The 24,276-nt window shown below is 39.5% G+C and overlaps 1 protein-coding gene across 1 annotated transcript in view; it reads left to right on the top strand.

The window, feature by feature from the left end:
* The window catches only part of LOC138044597 (thrombospondin type-1 domain-containing protein 7B-like), a 36,920-nt gene extending 13,024 nt beyond the window's left edge, over nt 1-23,896 (top strand). Inside the window, exons 2-19 of the mRNA XM_068891074.1 lie at nt 1,635-1,789; nt 3,967-4,018; nt 4,937-5,137; nt 5,816-6,007; nt 6,128-6,319; nt 6,692-6,889; nt 7,175-7,366; nt 12,635-12,829; nt 13,574-13,765; nt 14,266-14,454; nt 15,336-15,524; nt 16,539-16,634; nt 17,649-17,805; nt 20,394-20,545; nt 21,797-21,928; nt 23,130-23,239; nt 23,322-23,471; nt 23,766-23,896. Of these exons, the coding sequence (XP_068747175.1) occupies nt 1,635-1,789; nt 3,967-4,018; nt 4,937-5,137; nt 5,816-6,007; nt 6,128-6,319; nt 6,692-6,889; nt 7,175-7,366; nt 12,635-12,829; nt 13,574-13,765; nt 14,266-14,454; nt 15,336-15,524; nt 16,539-16,634; nt 17,649-17,805; nt 20,394-20,545; nt 21,797-21,928; nt 23,130-23,239; nt 23,322-23,468 (2,741 nt within the window). The 3' untranslated portion in view covers nt 23,469-23,471; nt 23,766-23,896. The remainder of the gene's footprint in view (nt 1-1,634; nt 1,790-3,966; nt 4,019-4,936; nt 5,138-5,815; nt 6,008-6,127; nt 6,320-6,691; nt 6,890-7,174; nt 7,367-12,634; nt 12,830-13,573; nt 13,766-14,265; nt 14,455-15,335; nt 15,525-16,538; nt 16,635-17,648; nt 17,806-20,393; nt 20,546-21,796; nt 21,929-23,129; nt 23,240-23,321; nt 23,472-23,765) is intronic.
* Nucleotides 23,897-24,276: the final 380 nt, after the last annotated feature.

The following is a 24,276-nucleotide window of genomic DNA, read 5'->3' as shown; positions in this document are numbered from 1 at the left end:
GATCTCGCGTTTGAGCGGCACCTGTTTTATGTTATTATCAAGCCATCTGGGAGCTGGTGATTTGTAAGTTCGTATTGTGTCCTGTAATAGATGAATGTACGATAGAAAGAACATTTTAGATTTTTCATATCACTTTCACCGTATAATCCGCAGTTTAAATTTACAAAACAAATATCATGTACGAATTCTTTCTATCATTTGCAACTTCTCAATACAATTGCTGATCACGTTTTCAGTGCTTGGCAAGCGACTGTGAGGAAGGGGCTTAAAATTCATGGATTGAGGGCAATTGACTTGGAGAGATAGTTCGCTGAAACGATGAGCAAAATGAAATAAATTTCAAAATAGCCTGCCCTCTTATTAGCAACAGAGAAACAATCCTGCAGTTCTGAAGAGATGCCACAGTTTAAAGGGGAAATGAAGGCAAAAATAAGCCTTTTTTATTTAAACTTTAGACCATGCACAATTTTCAACTTCTTTTTTGGCATATCCGTCGTTTTCCCACCTAAAAAAGTGTTCTTATTCCGATTATTGCGGCTCCGAATGGAGGAGTCAGCGGTCATTTTTGCAGCTTATGACGTATGATATGGGGGAGACATGCGACAGCGTCCCATCTAGAAGTAGGGTGTTTGTCTGATGTTGATCGCGAATATACATTCCGCGAAGTAACAGCAAAACAACGAAGAACATATCCACAGCAGCCCTTGTTTCTCTAGATTACGAGATCTTTGTTCCCCATATCATACGTCACAGCAGGTTGCTGATTTAGTTTTTGAGCCCGCTCTGAAAAGGCAGAAACAGCGGGAAAAGCCAAACTTCGAACGTAAATTTCTCGCAAAAAAGAAAAGGAGAAAAATAACCCCACGCACTTTTAGGCTCTCCAAAAACAATGTTGGAAAAATTGCTGAGTTTGGCCTTCAGTTCACCATTAATTGTGCTACGGGTATGGCTTGTTTTGTATGCAGTGTAAGCAACAGAAATTCGTGCTCCAATATTGTAACTGTGATTGTATAGGTTGACTTTGAGACCTAAGTACCTGAACGTGACGCAAAAAGTAAAATTAAATTTAATAAGACCTAAGCGAATCAATAACAATAACACTTCAAAACACGCAGGGTTATTTCCTCTCACAACCAAATTTTATCACAACGAAAACAAAAGAAGATTAAAATATTAGGCTGTTTTCATGTCAGATCTCTGTACTTTAAAGCCCAAAAATATATTGAAGACCATTCAGCCAACGCTTATAAGATGAAGAGTCAGTGATTTCAGTACTGTTTACTGTCGGAATTTGAACGCTGTTACAGTACTATGATGTGCGTTCTTGTCATCGCGACGCCTTTACTAGGACAGTACCAAACGATCGGCATCAAGAAAGCTTATCGATTAACGATCGGCTATCTATAACTAAACAAACTATTTTACAGCGCTTGGTAGCTACCAGCGGAAGCGCACTAGACGCAAACATTGAAAATTACCAAACTTGGATCTGCGTCTCTTCTGTCAGGCTCTAGGGTTTTCATCATAGATTTTCTGATGCTTTTTTTCTCAATGGCACATCCTTATCTACTCTTAGCTTTTAACTCGTCAGCCGGTTCCTTGATGAGGGTCTTACGATTCATTTCGTTCTACAGCCCATCACAATGAAGTTGTCATGAGCTCGTCAGAAGCCAACTCCTTCGTTCGCGAGGGTCGAAGCTGGTTCAGGAGAAACCTTAAACATGAATGCTATCAAGAGGGATGCAGGTTTGAAGAAGTCACCGAAGTTATACAGAACAAAGACGTTGCAGTAAGTCAGCTGTCATTCTGACCAAGGCCATGTGTCATCTTCTTCATGTGCATGCGTCATGTTATTTTATTTGCAGTAAATCATTCTCGATTCTCGTCACCAGAGCCTGGGATCGATCCAAGGCCCTAGGGAACCCTGAAACAAAATGTGTTTTCATTGGTTTTCGGGAAAACAATGAAAAGCGTCTCTGATTGGTGCATTTATGTTAGCACGAGGAGTGAGCAGGTGCCACAATGTTGAAATAGTCAATTTTTGGCTAGAAGAGCCCTAGAATTTCCCAGATCTCTCCTCTTCTTCTGTCAAGAGAAGAGCTCTAGCGTCGAAATTGGTAGTAAATGTGAAAGCCAACGAGTTTTTACACCATTGCGCTCTCTGGAGACACAAACCTTTATCTGTCTTAACTAATGAAATCATCACTTTTGCAGTCATCCAGTGTAAAGGTTACCAATACAATGAATTAATTAATAAAAGGCGATGCGCTTAAGCCATAAAATGACATAGTATTCAACAATCGTGGGCCCCTTCAATAGTGAGCGCAAAAATCGCTTCACTTAAATAACTACCTGACATTCTATAATAATCTCCCTCATAACGGCCTCTCAAGTTCCCCCTTCCCTACCGCTCATGATCACAAGGATTGTAAAAACAAACTGCAGTTCTGCATGTTTCCAGGATTCAAATCAAAACTGTAAGGGGAAGAGGAGGGGAAAGGGGGATAAAGTTATGCCCATGCGTTGCCTTTGAAACCGCTCTTGCCTTATTGACTTCATCGTCCCAACGGTCATGATTTTGTCCAGGATTGCAGGTGCACTTACAATTCCAATTTAACGGGATTCACAGATATATTAGTAACTAACAGGAGCCCATTACCCGGAGCCTCCATACGTATTGTACACTTGAGTCAACCCTGTCCCTTGTCTTTTTATTTTTAGAACTGCTATGGATATTCTGAAATACCATTGTGTTTCGGGTTTGCTGCATGTGACGTATAATCAATGGATGACCGCAGGCCTCTTACGATTGGCTATTGTGAAAACAACCTAAAAATAAAAAGATGTGGGACATGGTTGATTCAAAGGGTTAATACAGAAGATGGAGGGTCCGAGTAATGGGCTCCTGTAACTAGGGAATAGAGAGAAAGCCAAACGATCCTATGCTACATCAAAGTAACCTTCAACCCGATCAATTTAAACCATAATCTGCTGACAAATTCTTCCCAATGACAATCCCTAAAATACATTTTTTGGAAGCGTAAACCCAACATAGGGTAGCTTTTAAAATTAGATAGCTCTCTCTCAAAGAAGGTGACTGCAGTCTGACAATCGTGAAAATAGTGTATCTTACATTTTTTTGTAATTACAATGAGGTGAATGCGTTTAAAGAATAATTCTCTTAATTTATTACCCTTAGAGGGTGGGTTCACTGACAGCCGCTGGAACATTTCAACCCTCCATCCCTCGCTCCCCAAATGAAAACATTTTTGGAAGGTCACGCTCCCACTGTGAAATAACGATTATTAAAGGTTCAGTTCTATCGAGGAAAAGCCAATACAGCTATAATAATCTTTTCATTTAAAGTTAACAAGGTCAATGGTAAACGAATCGGACATTTGGAAAGTGGTTTTCCCCTGTAACATTGACGTGAATCGTTAGTTCCCGTCAACATTGCATAACAAAGAATAACTTGTCTTCATGTGACTGACTTGTGATCCACCCTCATCGCAAGTAATAATATCTCGGCTTAACTGGCCAATGAGATACTTCATTTGAGTAGAATTTGAACAAATGGCGCTGAAAATTTCGGTCGTTTCGTACTACGGGAAAAAAGGATTGCCTTGGAAGGTAATTCTTTTCTTCCGGGAAATCAGTTTCCTTCGTGAAGTTAAAACTGTTTTCCCACCGCGACAACCGGATGTCCAATTTGACTGGTAGGTGCCCTCCCCCTCCAAAACGTACAAGCTTCACCGAAGATACACAGTTCCTTGACTTTTAAGATGCCCTTGATTTTGTTTTAACTTCAGTTAGAACCAATAGTCGACGTCGGACGTTAGCAACAGTCATCTTATGACTACACGAATCAGACGATCTTGTGTCACCAATCTATTGACAGAGGAATTAACCACATGGTTAAAAAATGCCATAGTACCTAATGACCGTTTTGAATTCCTTCTCTTGCAGAAAGAATATTATTACACTTACACATGTACAAAGTTCGGCCGAAACTGCAAAGGTAAGTGAATTTTAGGTATTGTATTTTCCGGTGAAGATCTATTAATACAAACCAATTTAGGAATATATCTTAGCAAGAAAAAATAAAGGGCGAAGAGAGAGCATCACTCATACATGCCCTTTTCCATATGTCATATGTCTCAAGTTATTTTTAGATCGACTCCCACTCTGTACAGATCGCAACATGCAATCATATGTCCCGAATGTGTTCCGCGTGGATAGTCCACGCTCAGAGAACACATTCCCACCATATGATTGGCTGTTGTTTAATCCCTTAGGGATCTGTACGTGAGAGTCGATCTAAAAATAACTTGAGACATATCACATAGGGAAAAGAGCGTGTATGGTAGATGCCCTCTCTTCCTTCCCCCTCTATTTTCTCTTGATCTTAGTTATAGCGGAAAATCATGGTGAAGAAAATACAGTGACCCATCGATGCGAGAAATTTTCGTTTCGGTTTTTGAGGTCATCCTACGATTGTATATTTGAAGTGCGGGTTATAGACGAAAGATTGAAGTGATCCTAGCACTTAGCTGACAATCTAAGCAATATAAATACACATTTCTTTCAATCATTTAGTCCTTTCACGGGAACACATGAACCCAATAAATTGACCTGCTTCCAGCTCTGTGGCTTCAAGCTCAGCTGGTAGACCATTGCATCGGCATCGCGCAGAGGTCATGGGTTTCAGTACCGTTAGGGCCACCTGAATTTAGTTTTTCAGGTGTCTCTAAGATGACAATTGCTGAAATTGTCAGCTAAGTGCTAGGATCACTTCAATCTTTCGTTTATAACCCAAACTTTAAGACACATTTCTTTCAATGTAAATCATGTTCTTTTAACTGATCATTGTCTCGTGGCTTTCAATATAACAACCGACTTGTAGAATATGACGCAAACATATTTGATTCCTTTTCAGTTCCGTGTAAGTACAGAGAGAAGTGCAGCTTTGGAGACTGGGGTAGTTGGGAAGGTGATATACAGGCTGAAACCCCAGGATGCTACAAACAGATGAGGACTAAGCCATTCAAGTATCCACTTCAAACTCAAATGAGGCGATTCAGCTGTCGAGGACTCAATATCGAATGCAAGCTGCCACCAGTGCAGACGAGAGAGCTATGTAAGTTGCCTGTTTTTGCAAATGTGAGTCAGACATCTCTTTCTTTGTCTGCTTTGGTCACCAGTAGGATAAAAATAGCAGTTAACATCATTTTGAAGCAAATTGGAGGCAAACTGTCTAACAAGTTCTTACAGAACTTCTGTTTCGCATTGTATTTACCACTCTAACTGGAAGGTAAAGATTTTTCCTCTGGCTTCTCGAGTGACCGTTTGTTCACTTTTCAAGGAGAAGGAGCCACACTGAGAATTAAAACCATGCTCGAGTACTAGCTAGTATGGTTCCTAGCGTAATTTCTGTATGGAGTCACAGTTTATTTCTTCCGTTTGACCGGATTTGCATCTGGAAGCAAAATGCAACTCCATTAGTCCACTTCTTCCAGTAGAGCAACGTTAGTATGCTTTGTAGAAAATACACTGGGATTCATGAACTGTAAATAGTTCCATTGAAATTAGGCTTTAAATTTGGAGCTCGTCTTGTTTGCATTGAAAGTCTCCTGTTCTTGCAGGAAAAGTATATTACTTGATCAATTTTAAGAAAGACCCGGGAAAGAAGACGAAGTGGGGAGAAGAACGTGACAGGAAATTTCTGCTTCCCCCTCCTACCTCTTAATCCCATCCACTACCTTTTCCTACATCGTTATGCAGATCTTCGCTTGATTGCTATATCTTGTTCAATTAGGTGTCTGTCGAAAGGCAAACTGTGAACTGGGATCCTGGGGGAACTGGACAGGGGACATAGAAATGTTAAACTGTGGAACACAGATGAGATCCAGGCCATATGTTTCAACCTGGTCTTTGATGCAGGCCATTGATTCCTGTAAAGGGATACAGATTTCTTGTCCGCCGCCGGAACAAGACTTCCGGAAAATGTGTGAGGATTTTTTTTTTATCTTTCTTTCACTATAAATGTTGTGCCTTTAAGAAAAAAAAAATTCCATTACGCCAAACTAACTACTGATTGGGCATTGAAACACTCTGTTTTTCTTTACAGGTAGTTGTCCTAAGGCGGAATGCACACTGACAAAGTGGGGCGAGTGGGAGGGCATTCCCGAGGAAGGGACCTGTGCTAAGCAAAAGCGAAGAAGAACATACATAAAAACCATTCTTTATGAAGAGCGTACTGAAAAGTGTCCCAATGTAACCCAGGAATGTCCTACAAGTCATGTAGAGAATCGCACAATGTGTAAGTGAAGATAGCATTGAAAAATGAAAGTGATGAAAACAACAACGAGGATCATGACGACCATTTGGAAGGTTCAAAATAAGGTTTTCTTCGTAAAACAATTGAGACTTCATAGTTTCATTCGTCGACTCCTTCACGGGAACAAATGAGCCCAAAGAGTTGATCTGCTCCAAGCTGAGTGGATTTATAACTCAGTCGGTGGAGCATTGTACCGGCATCGCAGAGGTCATGGGTTCGAATCCCGATGAAGCCATCTGAATTGTTCACGTGTCTATGAGAGACGGTTGCTTGAATTGTGTAGATAATTGCGAAGATCACTTCTCCATAAATTCACATTCCGTGGCTGAATCTTACCCTTGATTGCCTACACAGGTAGCTGTGGCTACGTGAAATGCTCTTCTGGCAACTGGTCGGACTGGGAACCTCGAGATTTTGAACACGCTAAATGCGGACAGAAGCAGACCAGGAGAAAGAAAAATGCACTGACTTGGGCCTACCTGCCTCATCAAGACAAGTGCCCGTCTCTGCCGCAAAAATGCCCGAATGACGTTTTTGAAAATAGAACTCGATGTACGTAGTTGTCTGTTAACTTTCCTTCATTTCTTTCTTTTACTTTTTTTATTAATATTCCTGTTACAGCAGTATTTACGCTGCGATTTCCATTCATTCAAAGGGAATTATTATTATTATGTAATTTCATGTCCATCTAGACCTCTATGTCAATGTTTACGGCTTTTTTTAATTAATGAGCTCTTGACGCCACGAACTAGAGAATGAGGAAGATGTCACAGATGTACGTTCTGTATATGAAGACAATGGATGTCTTATTCCGCGCTTTGATTTCCTTTTTTGAAGGCAAATGCCTCTACAGAGATTCATGTGATCTTCAAGCGTGGAGTGCATGGGACAAACCGTTGAACGAAGAGGGCTGTAAAATGCAGACTCGGACTAGGAGCTATGTTTACCCTCTAAAACAAGCAATACAGGAAGATTGCAATAATTTGCAAACATCTTGTGTCACTGAACCAAAGGAGATCCGGAACTATTGTAAGTAGTTAAGATTTAAATGTGTATAGTACCGGACTACACTGCAAGAGAAAGCGTAGTGAAGCCTTGGCCGGAGTACTATTTCAGGGGTGAATTTCGGAAATTTCATGTGTCTAGTGTAGGGAGCAGGGAAAACGCAGCGGTGTGAGCACTCGCCTCCCACCAGTATGGCTCGGGTTAGATTTCAAGACTTGAATTTGCATTTGAAATTTGTTGGTACTGTATTCTGCTCCGAGAGGTTTTTCCTCCGGGAACCCCGGTATTCCCCTGTCCTCAAAAACCAACGTACAATTTGACGTGAGTTGATTTGATTTGATTTCCGTACAGTGTCCCCAATCAGTGCCGCAGCGCATAACACAGTTGACACCTAGAAAATAAAGTTAAGTATATATAGTACATTCCGGTTGCACAAGCCCGACCCAAGCCGCAGAGAGTGCGCAAGAGCGCCACGTTCACCAGACAGAGAGAGACAGAGAGAGAGAGAGAGAGAGAGAGAGAGAGAGAGAGAGAGAGAGAGAGAGAGCCATAGGCATGGGCACTTTTGTAACGTAAAACGGGCACTTTCGTAACGAAAAAAGGGCACTTTTGTAACATAGGGAACTTTCGTAACCTTGGTAGGGCACTTTTGTCACATTTCACAGGGAACTTTTGTAACTAACGGGCACTTTGTAACGAAAAGGGCACTTTCGTAACGGAAAAAAGGAACTTTTGTAACGATGGTTTTCAACTTATTTCTGACGCTCGTCCACTTTTCTCCGCAACATGTTTGCTTCTATATATATACATATCTATGCTTTACTCTTGTCATATAACCTGCTCTTTACAATTTTCGAATCAAGAATTAAGTTGTGTGAAGGAAATAAACTATTTATTTCTTACATAAACTATTTGAAGTCTGTTTAATTGCAATGAACAGTTTCACAGTGATCACTTTCGTTTCTACATGCTCTACGCTAGAACAGCCAAATTTTTGGCATGAAACAAGACAAAGGCGTTGCTGGCTAGGGCCCTTTAATTAAGGCACCCAATTTAGTAGAGGTGAACGATCTAATAAATGAATCTCAACATTATCTTACCAGGATCAACACCTGGTTTTACTCATCAGAAAGCCCGTTTTTAGACATTTTTGATTTGCAGAAGCCCATATAACATGGGAACTGGAACCAAGAAACCATCTGTTCAATTATAAGGTTAATGATGACTAACAACTAAAAATAAAGTCATTAACTAACAATGAAGTCCTTGAACAGTCCGATTCAAAAGACTCTTTTGCTTCTAACAGAATCGCAACTATACACCATTTGCCCTCAGGACTCAAGATAAATTTTATTAGGGCCACTTTTAAGTAAATAAGTTAACGAACAGACCTGAATTATTCTGAAAGTTTCAATTTCAGTGACTATCGACTGCACTATATGATTAAAGTATTTAATTTGCGTCACGATGAAAATGTATTGGGGTAAATGTATGCCTGTTTTAAAGCCTTTTAATCTGATTATTTATTCGCTAAATTGGTAACACTTTCCAGCGTATTATACCTAAAAGAGGCGCTAATGAAATAAAGTTATTTGGCGTTCTCGCAATGAACAAGCAAATTTTAAAAAGGTGCAACTTAATGAACTTCACACCAAATACTAGTTGTCTCTAGCATAACTATGTAACATTATAACCTCAGAAAAGAAAGTATAAGTCTCATGATTTTTTGACTATTATCTGTGTTCAAGCAGGTTTTCTACTGCTAACACCTCGGAAACGATGTCAATCTCAAAACGGTTCCATCAAGGAAACTATACTTCGGAACTTTCAACTTAAATTGCACGTACTTTTCAATCATTTTTGTTTTGGCCAAAGACAGAAGAAAGGAAAAAAGAAAAATTTTATACTTTCTTATGGCACATCTTATCACCTTAAATGAAGTGAAAACAAAACTGATGAGTAATCACGTTATCAGAAAAGAAAGGTACTATTAGTAATAAAGGTATCTGAAATCTGCCGAGGAATAGTTTCCAGTCATGTCCCTAGATGACTGATGTATGAAGCGCATCGACTGTAAAGCATGCTTGAGTGACATTCCTATAAGCGCTAAAAAGTCATACAGCAGAATAAGGCGCATTCTTGTTATTTGGGTATTGCAATTGTCCTACAACAATAGCTACTTCTTGTACGCGGCTTTTTGCTGGTTTTCAAGTTCACTTACATTTAGCGAGATAAGTTTTTTTATAAACCCTTCGCTCACTGAACAGTTTTACAAATATTGGAGTTCTATGTCGCAAATAGTTGGTATTAACCGCTTACTAACCGGGCGCGAGGGCCAATATTCCCCAGTACGGCCCGAGCAAGCTCGGTTAGTAAGTTGTTTATTATATGGCATTCTGTTTCTCATAGTAAAATGCAGTTCCGGTGCAATCAATCTTTTTAGCTTTTTATCTTTTAGCTTTTCAATCTTTTTATCTTTCAATCTTTTTAGCTTCTTCAGGTAGTTTCACTGAGAAGAATGACAATATTCATAGTTTTTTTTCGCTGTTTTGGTTGCAAATTATGAATTTGCCGGCTTTGCTCCAAAACAAAAATACACGGCTTGGACCGTTTCCAGGGAGTATTTCAGAGTATTTTTAGTGAGCAGCATTCAAGTGTATCGAGTAACAGGAAAATTATCCATATCGTTAAGTATTTCATTTCACGTCTTTCTCTATGTAAGCGCGATACTACCCGGATGGTTGGGCGGCTTTAGAACTCCACTACAAGACATACACTCTCCTAAAAATTCATGCAATATTCAACAATAAAAACTTTCAACAATAATACATTGTCTCTTATATGATAAATTATCATTAAGCCTCCCTCACGCACGTACACGGCCTGCATCTCATTACGCGATTCAATCTCATTCTCGAGTAAATTAAGACATGGGCCCCAACCTGGCCACAAATTATTGCACATAAAAAAAAATCGGGAAGTGGCCTAACTTCTGAAGGTTTAGTAATAACAAACAAGGACTTTCGCAGGCTAATAACGTCACAAAAGTAGGTCACGTGACTTGTTACGGCCACAAAATTCAAAATAAAAAACGGCAACAGTTTATGCTAAAATTTATTTCACTTCCCTACTATTAGATTAGTTAAAATGGTAAAAGAAAACGAACTGTGAAAAATTGCTTTAGTTTTGGAAATATAAGGCATTTTGTACTAGTGCCCAGTCCCCTATGGAAAAGGACTTGTTTTTCCGGACATTTATTTAAAATTATCTTAAAATGTCCAAGAACAGAAATGATGTACCCAATAGTATTAGCATCATCAAGGTAAATCCAGCCACCAGAAAATGATAAAAAGTGTTGCCGTTTAGCTGAGAAGATTTCTGTGCTAAAAATAACTTTGAAATGTGACGTGATAATATATCATCCTATATAGCAGTTAAGGTTTCACATCTTGTTGCTGCTAACGATGTCCCAAAGTTATTTCGTGTTATATATAATGGATCAATAGTTGGACCACCACCTCATTTATTTTCATTAAATAGATCTGGGCCCAGGCCTTAATTCACCTGAGTTAAATCAGGGCTACTGATCTTATATGAATAAAATTGATCTATCTATCCCTGGTAGACTGCTCACAGCTAGTCATATATTTGAAAAACAATTTATATTTTAGGTTTCAGACATCACTCATCATTGAAATTAATGGAAAAAAAGTTTTAATGCATATACCCTTAATTAAACTGCGCAAAGTAAAATGCGTCAAGGTAGTAAAAAGGTTTAAGAAGCTCTAGCTCCCTCCCGTTTTAAAGGTAAAATGTCAATTTTGGGTCACTTATTACTCTCATGTTACTAAACAATTTCATATAAATTATGTTTGCTTTCTCTCGAAAAATCATGCCAAAGTTAGCATTTGGAAGATATGGCAAATCGGGCGCTTTTGTAACGTAACCGGTTTTTAGACATGGGTCCCTTAAAAAATTCGTAAAAAATTTGAATCTTTGTCTATTTTGGTCAAAACTGTTTTGTTACAATGCGAGATAGTTACTCTAATTACTGCACATGATTTGTACAATATTGGTGAGATGTAACCTGGGAAATTAATTTTTCAAACTCGCTGTGTAAAAAAAGGGCTTTTTCCGAATCGTGAAACCTTTCATCGACATGAAAAGTCAAACACATACACGGCAAAATTTTGGAAACCCCAATTTCAGTTTTCTAAAGTGCCGTGGTAATCGAGAGAATGGTATAGCACATGAATGGTAATCCAATAGCTACAATTTGGCGGAAAAAGTAGAAAAATAGCTTTAAATTTTAACCTTACCACGACATAGGGCTACTTTGTAACCTCTTGAGCACTATTTTAGCCTTATTTCTGACAGATTAATGTGGTATTTACTGAAACTTGGAATGCAGTAAGCCCATGTATTTGTGCTTTCTAGGTATAAAATTCAGAATTTTCCACGTTGAACAAGCGGAGCTATTACGAAAAGAGAAAGATGTTACCAAAGTGCCTGATCATACCTATGGAGAGAGAGAGAGAGAGAGAGAGAGAGAGAGAGAGAGAGAGAGAGAGAGAGAGAGAGAGAGAGAGAGAGAGAGAGAGAGAGAGAGAGAGAGAAGAGAGAGAAGAGAGAGAGAGAGAGAGAGAGAGAGAGAGAGAGAGAGAGAGAGAGAGAGAGAGAGAGAGAGAGAGAGAGAGAGAGAGAGAGAGAGGAGAGAGAGAGAGAGAGAGAGAGAGAGAGAGAGAATGAGATTAATCAAGTTTGGTGTGGGCTCTCTCTCTCTCTCTCTCTCTCTCTCTTTCTCTCTCTAAAACACAGTGGGAAGAACAATTTGGTCAAATGGAAAGGACATTTCAATCAACGAGTTATAACGGTCAAAATGGATTACATTTAATTTTAGTGCTAAAAGTTCTGGTTCAAACCGAAACGAACCTTTACATTCGAGTTCCAACCAAAATTTCTGGAAGCGTTGCCGGGCTGGCTGCTTTTTCTCTGATATCTCAGTTGGTTAGACTTTCTCTTGGCCATGGATGATCATAATAGTTGTTCTTGTTACTCACGGTAGGGGACTACCACTCACACAAAGGGCTGATTTTACGTGAATTTCTTTGGAGAATCTAATGGAATGTTAAGTAATTAAAGTAATGCTAACGTTTAAAATATTGAGCAATAATACTGTTGCATTAACTATTTATTGAATCAATGGCGTATTTCAGCCTCTCATCGCGAACAGCAGAGCGTCTTGTTTTAACTACTTTCCGTATTGACTGGATCTTGATTTCTTCACTAAAGGTAACTGCACCTACGTAGAATGTACTCTGGCTGCTGATTGGTCTAATTGGACCAGTCCTATCCTTAATGTAGGACGGTGTGGGGAGGAAAGACGAATCAGGGGTTATACTGCTGTAAAGAACTTTACATTTGGTGAAAACTGTGATGATCTTGTGACGTCTTGTCCTGCTGATCAGGAGGAAACTAGAACTACGTGTAGGTTATAAAATTTATTCTCAGTCTCTTATTTAAGGCTTATACGGGTGATCACCTGTCTTTTTTTAAGAGGTACCGTATACGATATGGATGTAATTGTGAGGAGAATTGTAATTAAAATCGTCGAGTCATGTCTTCACAACTCTAAAATTACGGCAAAGCTAATACCCAAGCCTCGGTTTTTCAAGAGATTAACAGTGAGTGGCACCTTCCAATCCGGCCTAAGAAGATTAACAACATGTTGTCTGACCTATCTGATCACCGATAAGACGAAAGAAGACGCCATAGTGGAGTTCAGTCGAGTTTCCAGGTTACAACCCGCTCGATTATTTATACCAAGTCTATAACTGAGAAAAACTGACCCTATGATGATCGTGATATAATCCGAAAGTTTCCTTTACGCATTTACTCCTCACAAGCTATCTACCAATTATAAATTGCGATTTTGCGACGGGTTAAGGCAATTCTGCGACTGGTAATGAGGTGATGTTATTAACTAAACCCGTTTAAAGACTTCACTCCTCAAGATCCTCTTAGAAGACGAGCCCTAGGTTAGACCAGAGTGGGGCAATTTCTCATATATGATGGTTGATTTTTCTTTTATGGTCCTGAGTTCAACTCAGCAGGTCTCACAAATCGACGAAGTAAAACCATATTTCAGTTGTGGTTCACAGGCTTCAGCTACTTTTCTTTTTTCTTCAGTTGTTACACTTTATTACTTTATTTTTTACTCTATGGACGCAGGCAAATGCCCGTATGTAACCTGTAACGTCAGTGATTGGAATCCATGGAAAGGGGCATTACCTACCGATGGATGTGCACAGCAAATGAGAAATAAGAACATGACTACAAAGCATCATACAAAGATCCAGCTTCAAAACTGTGGTGGATTGCAGACCATGTGTCCCCCGATACCACCGGACACGAGGCAATGGTGTAAGTAATGCAAAAAGATAATTGTTATGTAATGTTTAATTTAAAAATATACATCTCTTAATATCGTCGTACTTCAAGTGCGGTGGCTCACGTCATACTGGGTGCCGTTAACGACAGAACTTACCGAAACCCAACGTAAGATGTTTAGCATATATGTTGGCAACCGAATCCAGTAGTAAAGCACACCATAAAGGCAAACGAGCCGCCGTGTAAAATACAAAAAAAAAAGGTCCTCTGAATCGGTTAGCCTTAGTGTGCGAACTGTCATAGAGTGTGTGGACCGGAAGCTCTCGCAGACTGGTAATATTTTTTTAATTGCTGCCGCTCTATTGTTTCAATGTTTCGTTTTTTAGTACTTTATTTCCGGTTTCGGTAGCTAGCCGATCACAATGTACATTATGATAGCTGCTGCTTCGCCTAATATATATATATAAGATCAAGGGACATTAAATTCCGTGATGCCATTGCTCCATCGGAATCCATCTCGACTCTTTTTTAAGGTAATTGTTCTTTCCGAGAGGATTGTGAGCTCATGGACTGGAGCGACTGGTCAGGCAAGGTTCCAGTTGGAGGATGCGCAGTGCAGATGCGAACACGTGACTACAACAACTCACTTGATTGGATTGAGCGAGGAACATGCGATGGATTGGAATCTTGTCTTACTATTCGGGAGGAGACACGGACCAAGTGTAAGTAATAACAAAAGGAAGTGTAACCAAAACGAGTGAAACTGTGAATTAGGTAACGTGTGGATTAGCTCTACCGAATCCAGGTCTATGGACGGCGCCACTAACACAAAGGTCTTTTTCTCGCACAAGAGAGGTTGGGGTAAGAGAACGGACCCCTATCCACGGACATTTTCCAGTGAGTGAGATCCACTCTTTTACCTCATCCTCTCTTTTCTTTTGAATGTTGTTACACGATCTTCATCGAGGAAACAGGGTTTATTACATCGTTCACGGTACAGTATTGGTTGGATTTAGTCCCAGCGGGGGGGGGTACTCCCTTATATGGGCTATATAGGTATGTGCGGCCCCAAAGGGTAGGGTTTTTCAGCCGTTTTGGTCATAAATAGGGTATCCATTGTGGCCAATTTTCCGCCATTTTGGTCATAAATAGGGTATCCATTTTTGCACTCTAGTCTTGAATTCGTTTTTTATTTAGAAGCTACTTCTTTATCATGTAACCTTTCTAATAAAAGCAGATAAACATTGCCTTTAACATTGGTCTGAACTAGGGTAATAATTATAACGCCGGTCTGCACCAGTGTTTTGATTTAAGGGGCAGGTCATAAATTGGGTATCAAATTTTTGGTCAGGTCGTAAATAGGGTGGGGAAAATCGCAGATTTTGGTCGTAAATAGGGTAAGGGTTTTGGGAAGCGGGCCGCACACCCCTACCCAATTTTTCTGGGAGTATCCTCCCCCCGCCGGGGATTTAGTTACCTGCTTTTGAAATATATCGTAGTAAAAAATTCTTCCATAACAATAGATGGCACCATCCTTACGTATTCTATTTGATGAACGAACTTTTCAATTGTTGATCTATGTGTGGGTAAAAATAATTTACAGGTCTCTGCAATCAGATAATCTGTCAGTGGGGAAACTGGACAAGGACAAGTTTCAACCCTCAGACAAACTGTTATGAAGAGACAAGAGTAAAAAACATATCAAGAGGCTTCAGCGTTGTGGAACAGTTAGGCAGCTGCGACAAAATACCAATAGAGTGCAGTGATTCGGTGACTGAGAGAAGAGAAGATTGTAAGTGACTTCTAGTTAACTAAATCCTGCGATCATTAATACAAAAAGTTGAACAGTCACTTGTAGGTTTTTCGTAACCACGTTCACAGTTTCATATTCGTTTTTCCCGTTTGAGTTTCAGAGGGTCACAGTGTAAAGTGCAGTTTGCAGGTAATTGTTTTACCATAGCTGAAACAGCCCAAATCTTTACAAAAATGCTAACCTTAGGCTTAAACATTATCTAAAGCATTGTGTTTAGAGCTAATGTTTGCATTAGTAAAAGTTTGGGTTGTTTCAGCTATAGTGAAACAGTGACCTGCAGTTTACGTTCGACCAATTGAATGGTCTAAACACGGGTAGGATTTGTCAATTACCAGAAAGCCTTTAAGATCGTTGAAATCTAGCTATGATTACAAAATGAAGCCTTGATTTGGGAACAGATTGGTTTATTCCGGCGTTATAGAGGGGCTAAAGTTGTTTTTCGTACATGACATCATTTAACAGGGAGAGGAATAGTAAAGTTATATTACACAGTTCTCAGTTTGGCCCTCTTTGCTAGTGGTGTTTAGACATAGCTTTCATTTTCTTAATCACTTTAAAATAGACTGACGTAACTAACCTCATCGAAACCAAAATTAAAAATGTTGTGTTCAAGGTTACAAGCTCAGCAGATGTATGGGCTCTTGACGTCACAAAAAGGTTTATTGATGAGGAAAAAACAGCCGTGTTACACGTGTTGCATTTGTCGTCGTCTGCACTTGAATGGATAAACTTTCCTGTTGTTTTTTTTTTCTTTTCTGTTTTACCTCAGGGGGTAAGGGGGGGGAGGGGGGGGGGAGGTGGAATGTGACGTTTGTCCCTCTTTTTTTTTTCGGTATGAATTTACAGTCTTTAAGTTTAGCGCTCCTAACCATGAAAACATGGCAGGGGGAATATTTTGCAATGATTTGGAATTTAGTGATCCTCAATTACGCAGGAGAAGATAAACAAAAAAACTAAATTGCTAAATTAGAAAATACTGATTTTAATCTTCAGGTATTACTGGCGGGGGCAGTCATGTTACTCATGCTCATACTAATCCTCCTCCAAAGACTATCCCATCTACTACTACCCAAGCACCAACAACAGGATGTAAGTCAGTATTTAATTTCTTGATCATGATTGTTTTACTGGCATTCAGAATCTTCCACAGTGGCGGCTAGGATTGTTGCGGTTAGCACCAGGGGCCCGTTTCTCGAAAGTCCCGAAAACTTTTCGGGCCCGAAAAGCCATTTGTGAAACTGCCAACCGCTTGCTTTGGAAAGCCGATCTTTTAACATGTTTTCAAGGTAACAAAAAGAGAAATGACTGTGAAGTTTGACGACTTAAATCCTCTCCGTTCTTGAGATGTAAAGGCCTGAAAATGGCCCGTAAAGTTTCGGGACTTTCGAGAAACGGGCCCAGGACTCACGACCACTGGCCAGCTCCGGAAGACGCTCATTTGCAGTGAAAACTTTTGTCATACTTGGTTTAAATGTCCGACATTTCACAGAACATCTGGAAGTCCCCGCCGGAAAGGAAATCGGCGAGCAAAGCAAACCAGTTGTTTACACTTATGTTCGGAAATGCAGGAGAAATGACAAACAAAAATAACAAATCTGCCGACGATACAGGCAAAAACAAATGTAGTAAAACAGTGGAAACGAGAAGGGAACGCAGCATCACAAATATAGCGACAGTAACAAAATAACGAAAATAATAAATCAAGCAAACTTCATTGGCAAAAACAAATCATTTAAAAAGAGCAAGGAACGCAGCTTTATCATATAATAAAGATAAAGGAGCGCTAAATGCGTTGCTCGAATGCCCGGGAATTTCTCCGGTATATGTTGGCTTTGATTTCTTCAAAAGTGAGGCAAGAAAGACCTGTGCAATTTTTTTCTTTTCTTTAATTTCAATCTTGACATACGTAAAGGGGACACTCTCTCAGATTACCGTGAGAGGACTATAGTTTTGATCCCAAAAACATTTTGAAAACTTTTAACAAAAGTGGTAGGCAGTTTATTTTTTTCATAAAAAAATCGAAAAAAAACAAAAATAAAGCAAAAACAAAAAAGAAAAAGGCACCGAGCGAATTAATGATTGGATATGATTATATGATTACAGATCAACCAGCTACGTACGTATCAATTGGCTGCTTCGCTGACTCGAAAAAAAAGCCTCGTCCCCTGCCAATGATGATAGCAAACATGAGAGGAAACATTGACTGGCACGACTTGACGAAAGTGGTACAAGCATGCGCAGAGAAGGCAAGGGAAAAAAGGTATGAACGTTTTTGAATGAGGGTTCTCGGGTCAGTAATTAGGGAGCTTAAGCACGTGCGTTTTTGAGACGCAGACGACAAACGGAATTGAGCTGTTTTTCCTTTTAACTTGTCTTCACACAAACACATTTACATTGCTAAGTATCTTTTCCCTATTTGAGATGATTCGTATAAAAATCTAGGAGACACCATTGTCCTGGCACGCGAAATCGTCTCTTCCGGTTGTCGTCCGCGTCTCAAAAACGCGCGTGCTTAAGCTCCCTAATATGTTGTCTTCTCCGCTGGTTTCCACGATCATGGCCGACGGGTTAATTTCCGCTGCTTCTGGCATCGCCACCCTCTTCACTATCGTCATCGTCATTATCATTGCCATTATCACCACCACCACAGGTGTTCAAAGCAACTTTCTTATTTGTATAGGTACTTACAAGATTTCGAGTGCAATTTGGAAAAAATAAGCATGCGTACATTTTTTCGAAGACGAGCAAAACTGCCGGAGTCGGTGGGGAGAGTGCAATTTGTAGTCTTTGAAAAGAATTACAAGTACGTATTTATTCCAAATTGCACGAAAAAAATCAAGTGATTACTTATGAATAATATACATGATAAAATTCGAGTTGGTTAAGCAGAAAAAAACGCATGCGTATTACACAATCAAGGAAAAATTGCGCCATCCAGGGCTCACGTTTCATTTTTAAGACAAAAGCTTTGATTGGCTAATTTAAAATTCTATTGTTTCTAACCAATCAAAATACATTTGTGATTGCTCTGTGTTACAACTTTGCACTGATGTTACACGTTTTTGCTCTGTGTTACAGCAAAACTGCACTGCTTTTTTAGCCAATCAGAATGAGTATTTTTTTCGTGTATATTACTACAATAGAAATCCAGTCCCATACTATTACGAATCCTGTAATCTGATTGGCTTGCTACTCGCAATCTATTGAGGAATAGGATAGTGAGTAGCAAAAAAGCTGGCGTTTTGAACAAAAACAAAACAATCACGGCTTCTTCAAATCGTTTTCCAATATTTCTGAAGACGAGGTTGACAAGCTCACTGACGATGCTATTTCAGAAACAACGAAATATGGAATGAAGATTTTTTATGGTAAGTGGGCATAAATTATTTACAATAAACGACTGATGATTTACGGCAATTTCAAGTTGGGCAAAGGCTTCTGTTGACATGTATTCTTAGACTGGTTTGCTAATGCACTAGTCAATTGAAACATGATCCCTCCCCCACACCCAGGACGTGGCGGGGGATGTAACATCTGTACGTTGTTATATTTTAAATTTCCCCCCGCCCCTCGGGTGAAACTTAAGTGTTACAATCCCCACTGCCATTGCCCCAGTGTGTAACTAGAACATTTTGTTTCATATTGAAAATGATTGTTTTGCATCGCTGACAAACACGATAGCTGCCAAGGTTTTCACCAGTTCATTACAATTGTTAGTAGAATCGTTGCGTATACCTTTGCAGCGGGCGGAATCACGAAAAACAGCCGGGAGGGAACGGAAAGAAATGTTACCCAAACAAACCCTTTGTTGTTTTACCCAGTTAAGGTCAGGTGACAAATCACCTCGCCTCAGCCGATTTCGTGCATTTTTCATACTTGTATAATAATCACTTAAGTTGTTCTATTTTTCCAACCAAACCTCATGCCCCTTGCTACAGTAGTTGTTACGTGCATTTATTGGCCAAACATTGTAACTTTATTAGGTACTGATTTGTCAGACCAATTTTCTTTTCAAGTAGAGAGGGCGACTGAAATATTAAAATATAATATCACAGGTACCCAACAATTTGTTTCGGTAGAAAGTCTGGAATGTTTTCGAAGCTTAGATCCAGTCGCACTCTGTCAGGGCTAACGTTACAAGCTCCTCGAAAAATCCCCTATAATTTTGACAAATCGCTACTATACCCGGCCCCCCGGAGAAATGCGCAGGTACAAAAGCGTAATACCACGGGCATGTCCCCGATACCCTTCCCCCCTCCCCCCCCCCTACGTGCCGGGGGTGGTTTCAATTGACTAGTGCATAATCAAGACTAGTTTTCTACTCTCATCTAAGAAATGGAAAAATAAGAACTATGCGAGTTCGCAGGCTTTTTTCTTCGGTCTCAGGTGTTATGGAAATTAGACATGCGCTCGTTTTTCATTTTCAGGGAGCAAATCTTAAAATCAATAAAAATAGGAATAAATTCGAAGGTATATTATTGGATTTCTACAAAAACAATTAGGCTACTCGTTCTCGTTTTCTATGAATCAAATAGTCAACTCGACGCAACGCGCCTCGTTGACTATATACTGACTCATAGAAAACTAGAACTCGTAGTCTAACTGTTAAATAGCGACTACTACCAACTACTCACACAATCAGTTATGATATCACGGCAATTTGTCACACCATGGACTACACGTACTCCGCTCTTCAAATATTGTGTGGTTCCACCACGTTTACTTTAGGGCCTTCTATTGCTGTCGCCTGTAACTCTGCCTCTGAGGGCTAGTGAATTGCCAAATGAATAATGATGTGCATATTGAACTCCCGAGCAGAATTGTAAATCATCTTTACTTTTTCTATAGATACGAATATTTTTCAGTGCAGTTTTACGGAGAATGTTGGAGCGGCCCAGATGCAGGGAAGACATTTGCTCGGGATGGCGAATCTGACAAATGTTACCAGGGTATTGGTTTGGAAAGTACCAACGCTGTATATCGTATCGAGAACCTCCCTGGTAGGTTTGGCAGCTCTTAAAAGATGGTTAATAAGGGCGACATACAGAGAAGGTAGATTTCATAGCGGAGCACCATAGTTAAGAAAATATGGTAATCCATCGATGCGAGAAATTTACGTAAGTACGACCGCACGTACGTCCACCTATCCATGAATGCCAATGTAACCAGTATCACACTAGTTTACAGCATACCCCTTTGATGTTGGACTTTCATGTTATAGTCAATTGACACCTGTCAAAACAAGGTATCCGCTGACCAGTAGCACGTGACCATATCACTGGCTCAGTTTGGAGCTTTTTTTTTTAAAGTTGACCGCTGACTAGGTGCTGGTTTTCTATTCGAACCCAGGCTCAAGCCAGGTTATCTCACCTAAACATAAACGAGGCTTTCAATAGAAATATCGCAAACTTGTGTTTTCAGAAGCTTGTTTAAAGCACGTACAGGTAATTTGTTGGAGATCTTGTTTGAAGTTTGCCCTTTCTTGGTTGCCGTATTCGCCATATTCGCCGATTCTTGTCCCAAGCCAAGCTGGCGTGTTTCAATGAGAAAAAATCACAATGTGAATGATCTCGTGTTCAGAGATAAAGTGGAATAAATTACGTCAATAAAACTCGTTTTTGATCTTGAACTGACAAAGCTTCCTAACGATATGTCACATCACGAGCTACTAGGTGTGTAATTTCTAATTTTGGCATGATTCCTATTCGCTGGCTTTTGACAGTTGACTCTGAAATGGCTCTTTTTCCCTTTCCGTTCGCTTGCTGAAGATTTGTTTGTTTTCTTTTAAAACGCGTGCGATTCAAGAAAAATTCATTGCCTAACTGGTGAATTCCAATGTAAATATCATTTAAAAAACCGATATTGCACTCATCGCTTCGTGATTCATGCGATCAGTCGGTTTTTTTGCGTGAAATTTACAGTGGAATTCACTAGTTAGACAATGAATTTTTTTATAGAAGAAAGCGAAGAAAATGATTTAATTAAGCAGTACCCAGAAACACCAAAACGCAGACAATTCCAAACCCTTTATTTTCACTAACCGTACAGCCAGTAAGAATAACTAACCCGGGAGCTCCGCTTTTAGGCTTGGCTAAATCTATATATTACGTATAATTCATCAACTCTTGATGCAAATGCTACAATGATTATTCATTCCAGTATCCGCCGGAAACTAAACATTATTTGTTGGCACACTAACGTTTTTTCATTCAAAAAGCTACTAATATGAAATTGTTGCCAACATTTTGCAGCGTGCTCTTCTGAGCTGAATTTTAAGGCATCGGTGACTACAGGAAAAGTTAACGATCATACATGGTGTGCCGGGGACACTGCTAAGTATCAGTGGATAGCTGTTGACTTTGAAGGAGAAAGGAAAATAACAGGTAAATGATGTATCATGGACAATTTTGATGCATTAGACTTGTGATGATTGTAAAATGGACAATAATTCTCTGGAAGGCCTTAAGGTGACTCCCTGGTTTTGCATTGCGCAACCCTACTGCGCATAATTTGTTGCGTCATTGGCGCGTGCATCAGCTCGGGCACATTGAAAAAATGGTGGATTTTCATTGACGCCAAGCTTAATCCGTCAAGGAATGGCTATTAGGGACCTTTAGATTCTAAGACAAGGACGAGAACGAGTCTTGACTGCCCGTTTTTAGCGAAAATACTTGGGAAATTTATAACCCCTACGATTAATCTTACTCTTTGTTAGCACTATAGGTTGCTCAATTATTCTTGTTGCTGGTTAATGAGCCTTTTTGATGATCAAAAAATTCCAAAACTGCTAGCGTGTTGTTGACTTGTTTTGATAGGACGTTTTTCCCGCCAAAATGACGCTGGTTTGCGCGCGCTCAGTGCTGTTCGATGAGAAAATCTCGTATTCGTAGCCTTTCTCGTACTAGAATCTAAAGCTCTATATTTTTTCCTGAACGAGTGCGGCGACCCACATTTTTTATTTCATATTTTTGCTGAGAACGTTGTCTTCGTGGAATAAAATCTATGGCCAGCTTTTTGGCCGCACTCAATTTAAATCCAGTTTTGAGTATTAAGTACTGACAACGGCATTCAAATACATGTTTCAGTTACGTACGTGAATTAACCATAGAATTACATTAGGCCCTGCGTTAAATCAGATTACATTTATAAAATCAATCTAAATACGTTCAACATTGGGGATACGCGGCAATTGTCAAAGTGGCTTAAATGGCCGTATTCATTAGTATCGTACCATGGAAACGAGCACAATGAATCCCCTTTTAATTACATTTTTATCATCTCCTTGACACGTTACAACCGTGTGCGAAGTTTTATCGGACATCTATATGATAAGTTTTATTTCTTGAGAATAACCTTAAGTAAAGCAAAATATATACTAAGCACTGGTCTTTGAGCTACGGACGGACCCAGAGTTAGGGATTTGTTTTTCAATGTAATGGTTGTTTGCGATTCTTGGAGTAAACTGTCTCTATAAGAGTACAAAAAGTTAACAATTAATCAAATGTGGTTGCTTCTGGGCACATTAAAGTTCACCATCTTGTCGCTAAGAAACGGTTGTTGTAAGCATTTGCTCTTATTTTTCAGGCGTCGGTACACAGGGCGGTAGCAAGGAAAGCTGGGTCACCCTTTACACCCTTGAATGGAACGAAGAAGGTGAATCATGGAAAACTTACCAAGAAGATGGATACGAAAAGGTAGGATAAAAAGATGTCCACTCTTTCATTGGATTGCGCTGCTTATCTCATGAAAATCATTTTTATTTCGTATCTTTGGTAGATCTTTTCAGGAAACTCAGACCGATTTACTCTCGAGACAAGATGGCTCAAGCATCCTGTCAATGCAGGATTCCTGCGCTTTAGGCCAAAGTCTTGGACGTCAACTCATGTCTGCATGAAAATCAAGATATACGGTTGCGCCATATAAAAGGTTCGTAACCCTTTGAAAAAATTGCCCAGGTTTTACACCTCCACCTAAGAGAGACCATGGTAACAGAGTGACGCATGAAAGGGCGAGCGGGAGACTGCGACTACTGGCAATTAGTGGTGACATTTGAGACTGCACACTGCGAACCATTATCTCTTTGCTTCATCCTATTCATTTTTAGAGTGTATTTCTTCAGCAAGTTTCTTTTCTCAACGCTGAGAATAAATCTGAAGACACAAAGTTATTTTATTTCATCTTTCGAAAATACAGCTGCTCTTTTCTCTTTCTTTTCAACAGGTACATTGAAGAAAGAGGTTGAAACCAATGGAATGATGCCGGGGTTTTCTTTTTCTCTATTGAACTCTATCAAGCTAAAATTTGTAGTTTTTAGTAACTAATAAAAGAGACCATATTAATCCACCTATAAACTCTTGTTTCGTATACTCTTCTACGCTTTAAACGACTGACGTACTGTCGATTGCTGTAAAAAAAAAAAAACAAAAAAAAAAAAACACCGGGCACGCAAAGATACATTGCTTACACAACTAGATCATTTTTATCGGTTTCAGAAAAAAATGCATAAATAGAAACTCTGAAATTATATACTGAGTGAAAGTTGGGTCAACAATGGCGTTCTTGTAACTTTTATCTTAGCCAAAAGAAAAAAATATTCAGTGCACTCGGAATCTCATCGGACAAACGTTGAGGTGTATGGCACAATCCGAAGGTTACATCATCAACCAGTAGAGAATGAAATTAGTATTACGGAAGATAAAATCGATCCTCGCACTGAACTGGACAATTAAAC

This window comes from Montipora capricornis, chromosome 4 (assembly GCF_036669925.1).
Source record: "Montipora capricornis isolate CH-2021 chromosome 4, ASM3666992v2, whole genome shotgun sequence".
NCBI lineage: Eukaryota > Metazoa > Cnidaria > Anthozoa > Scleractinia > Acroporidae > Montipora > Montipora capricornis.
Note: the sequence above shows the minus strand (reverse complement) of the source record. Positions and strands in the feature narration are given on the sequence as shown.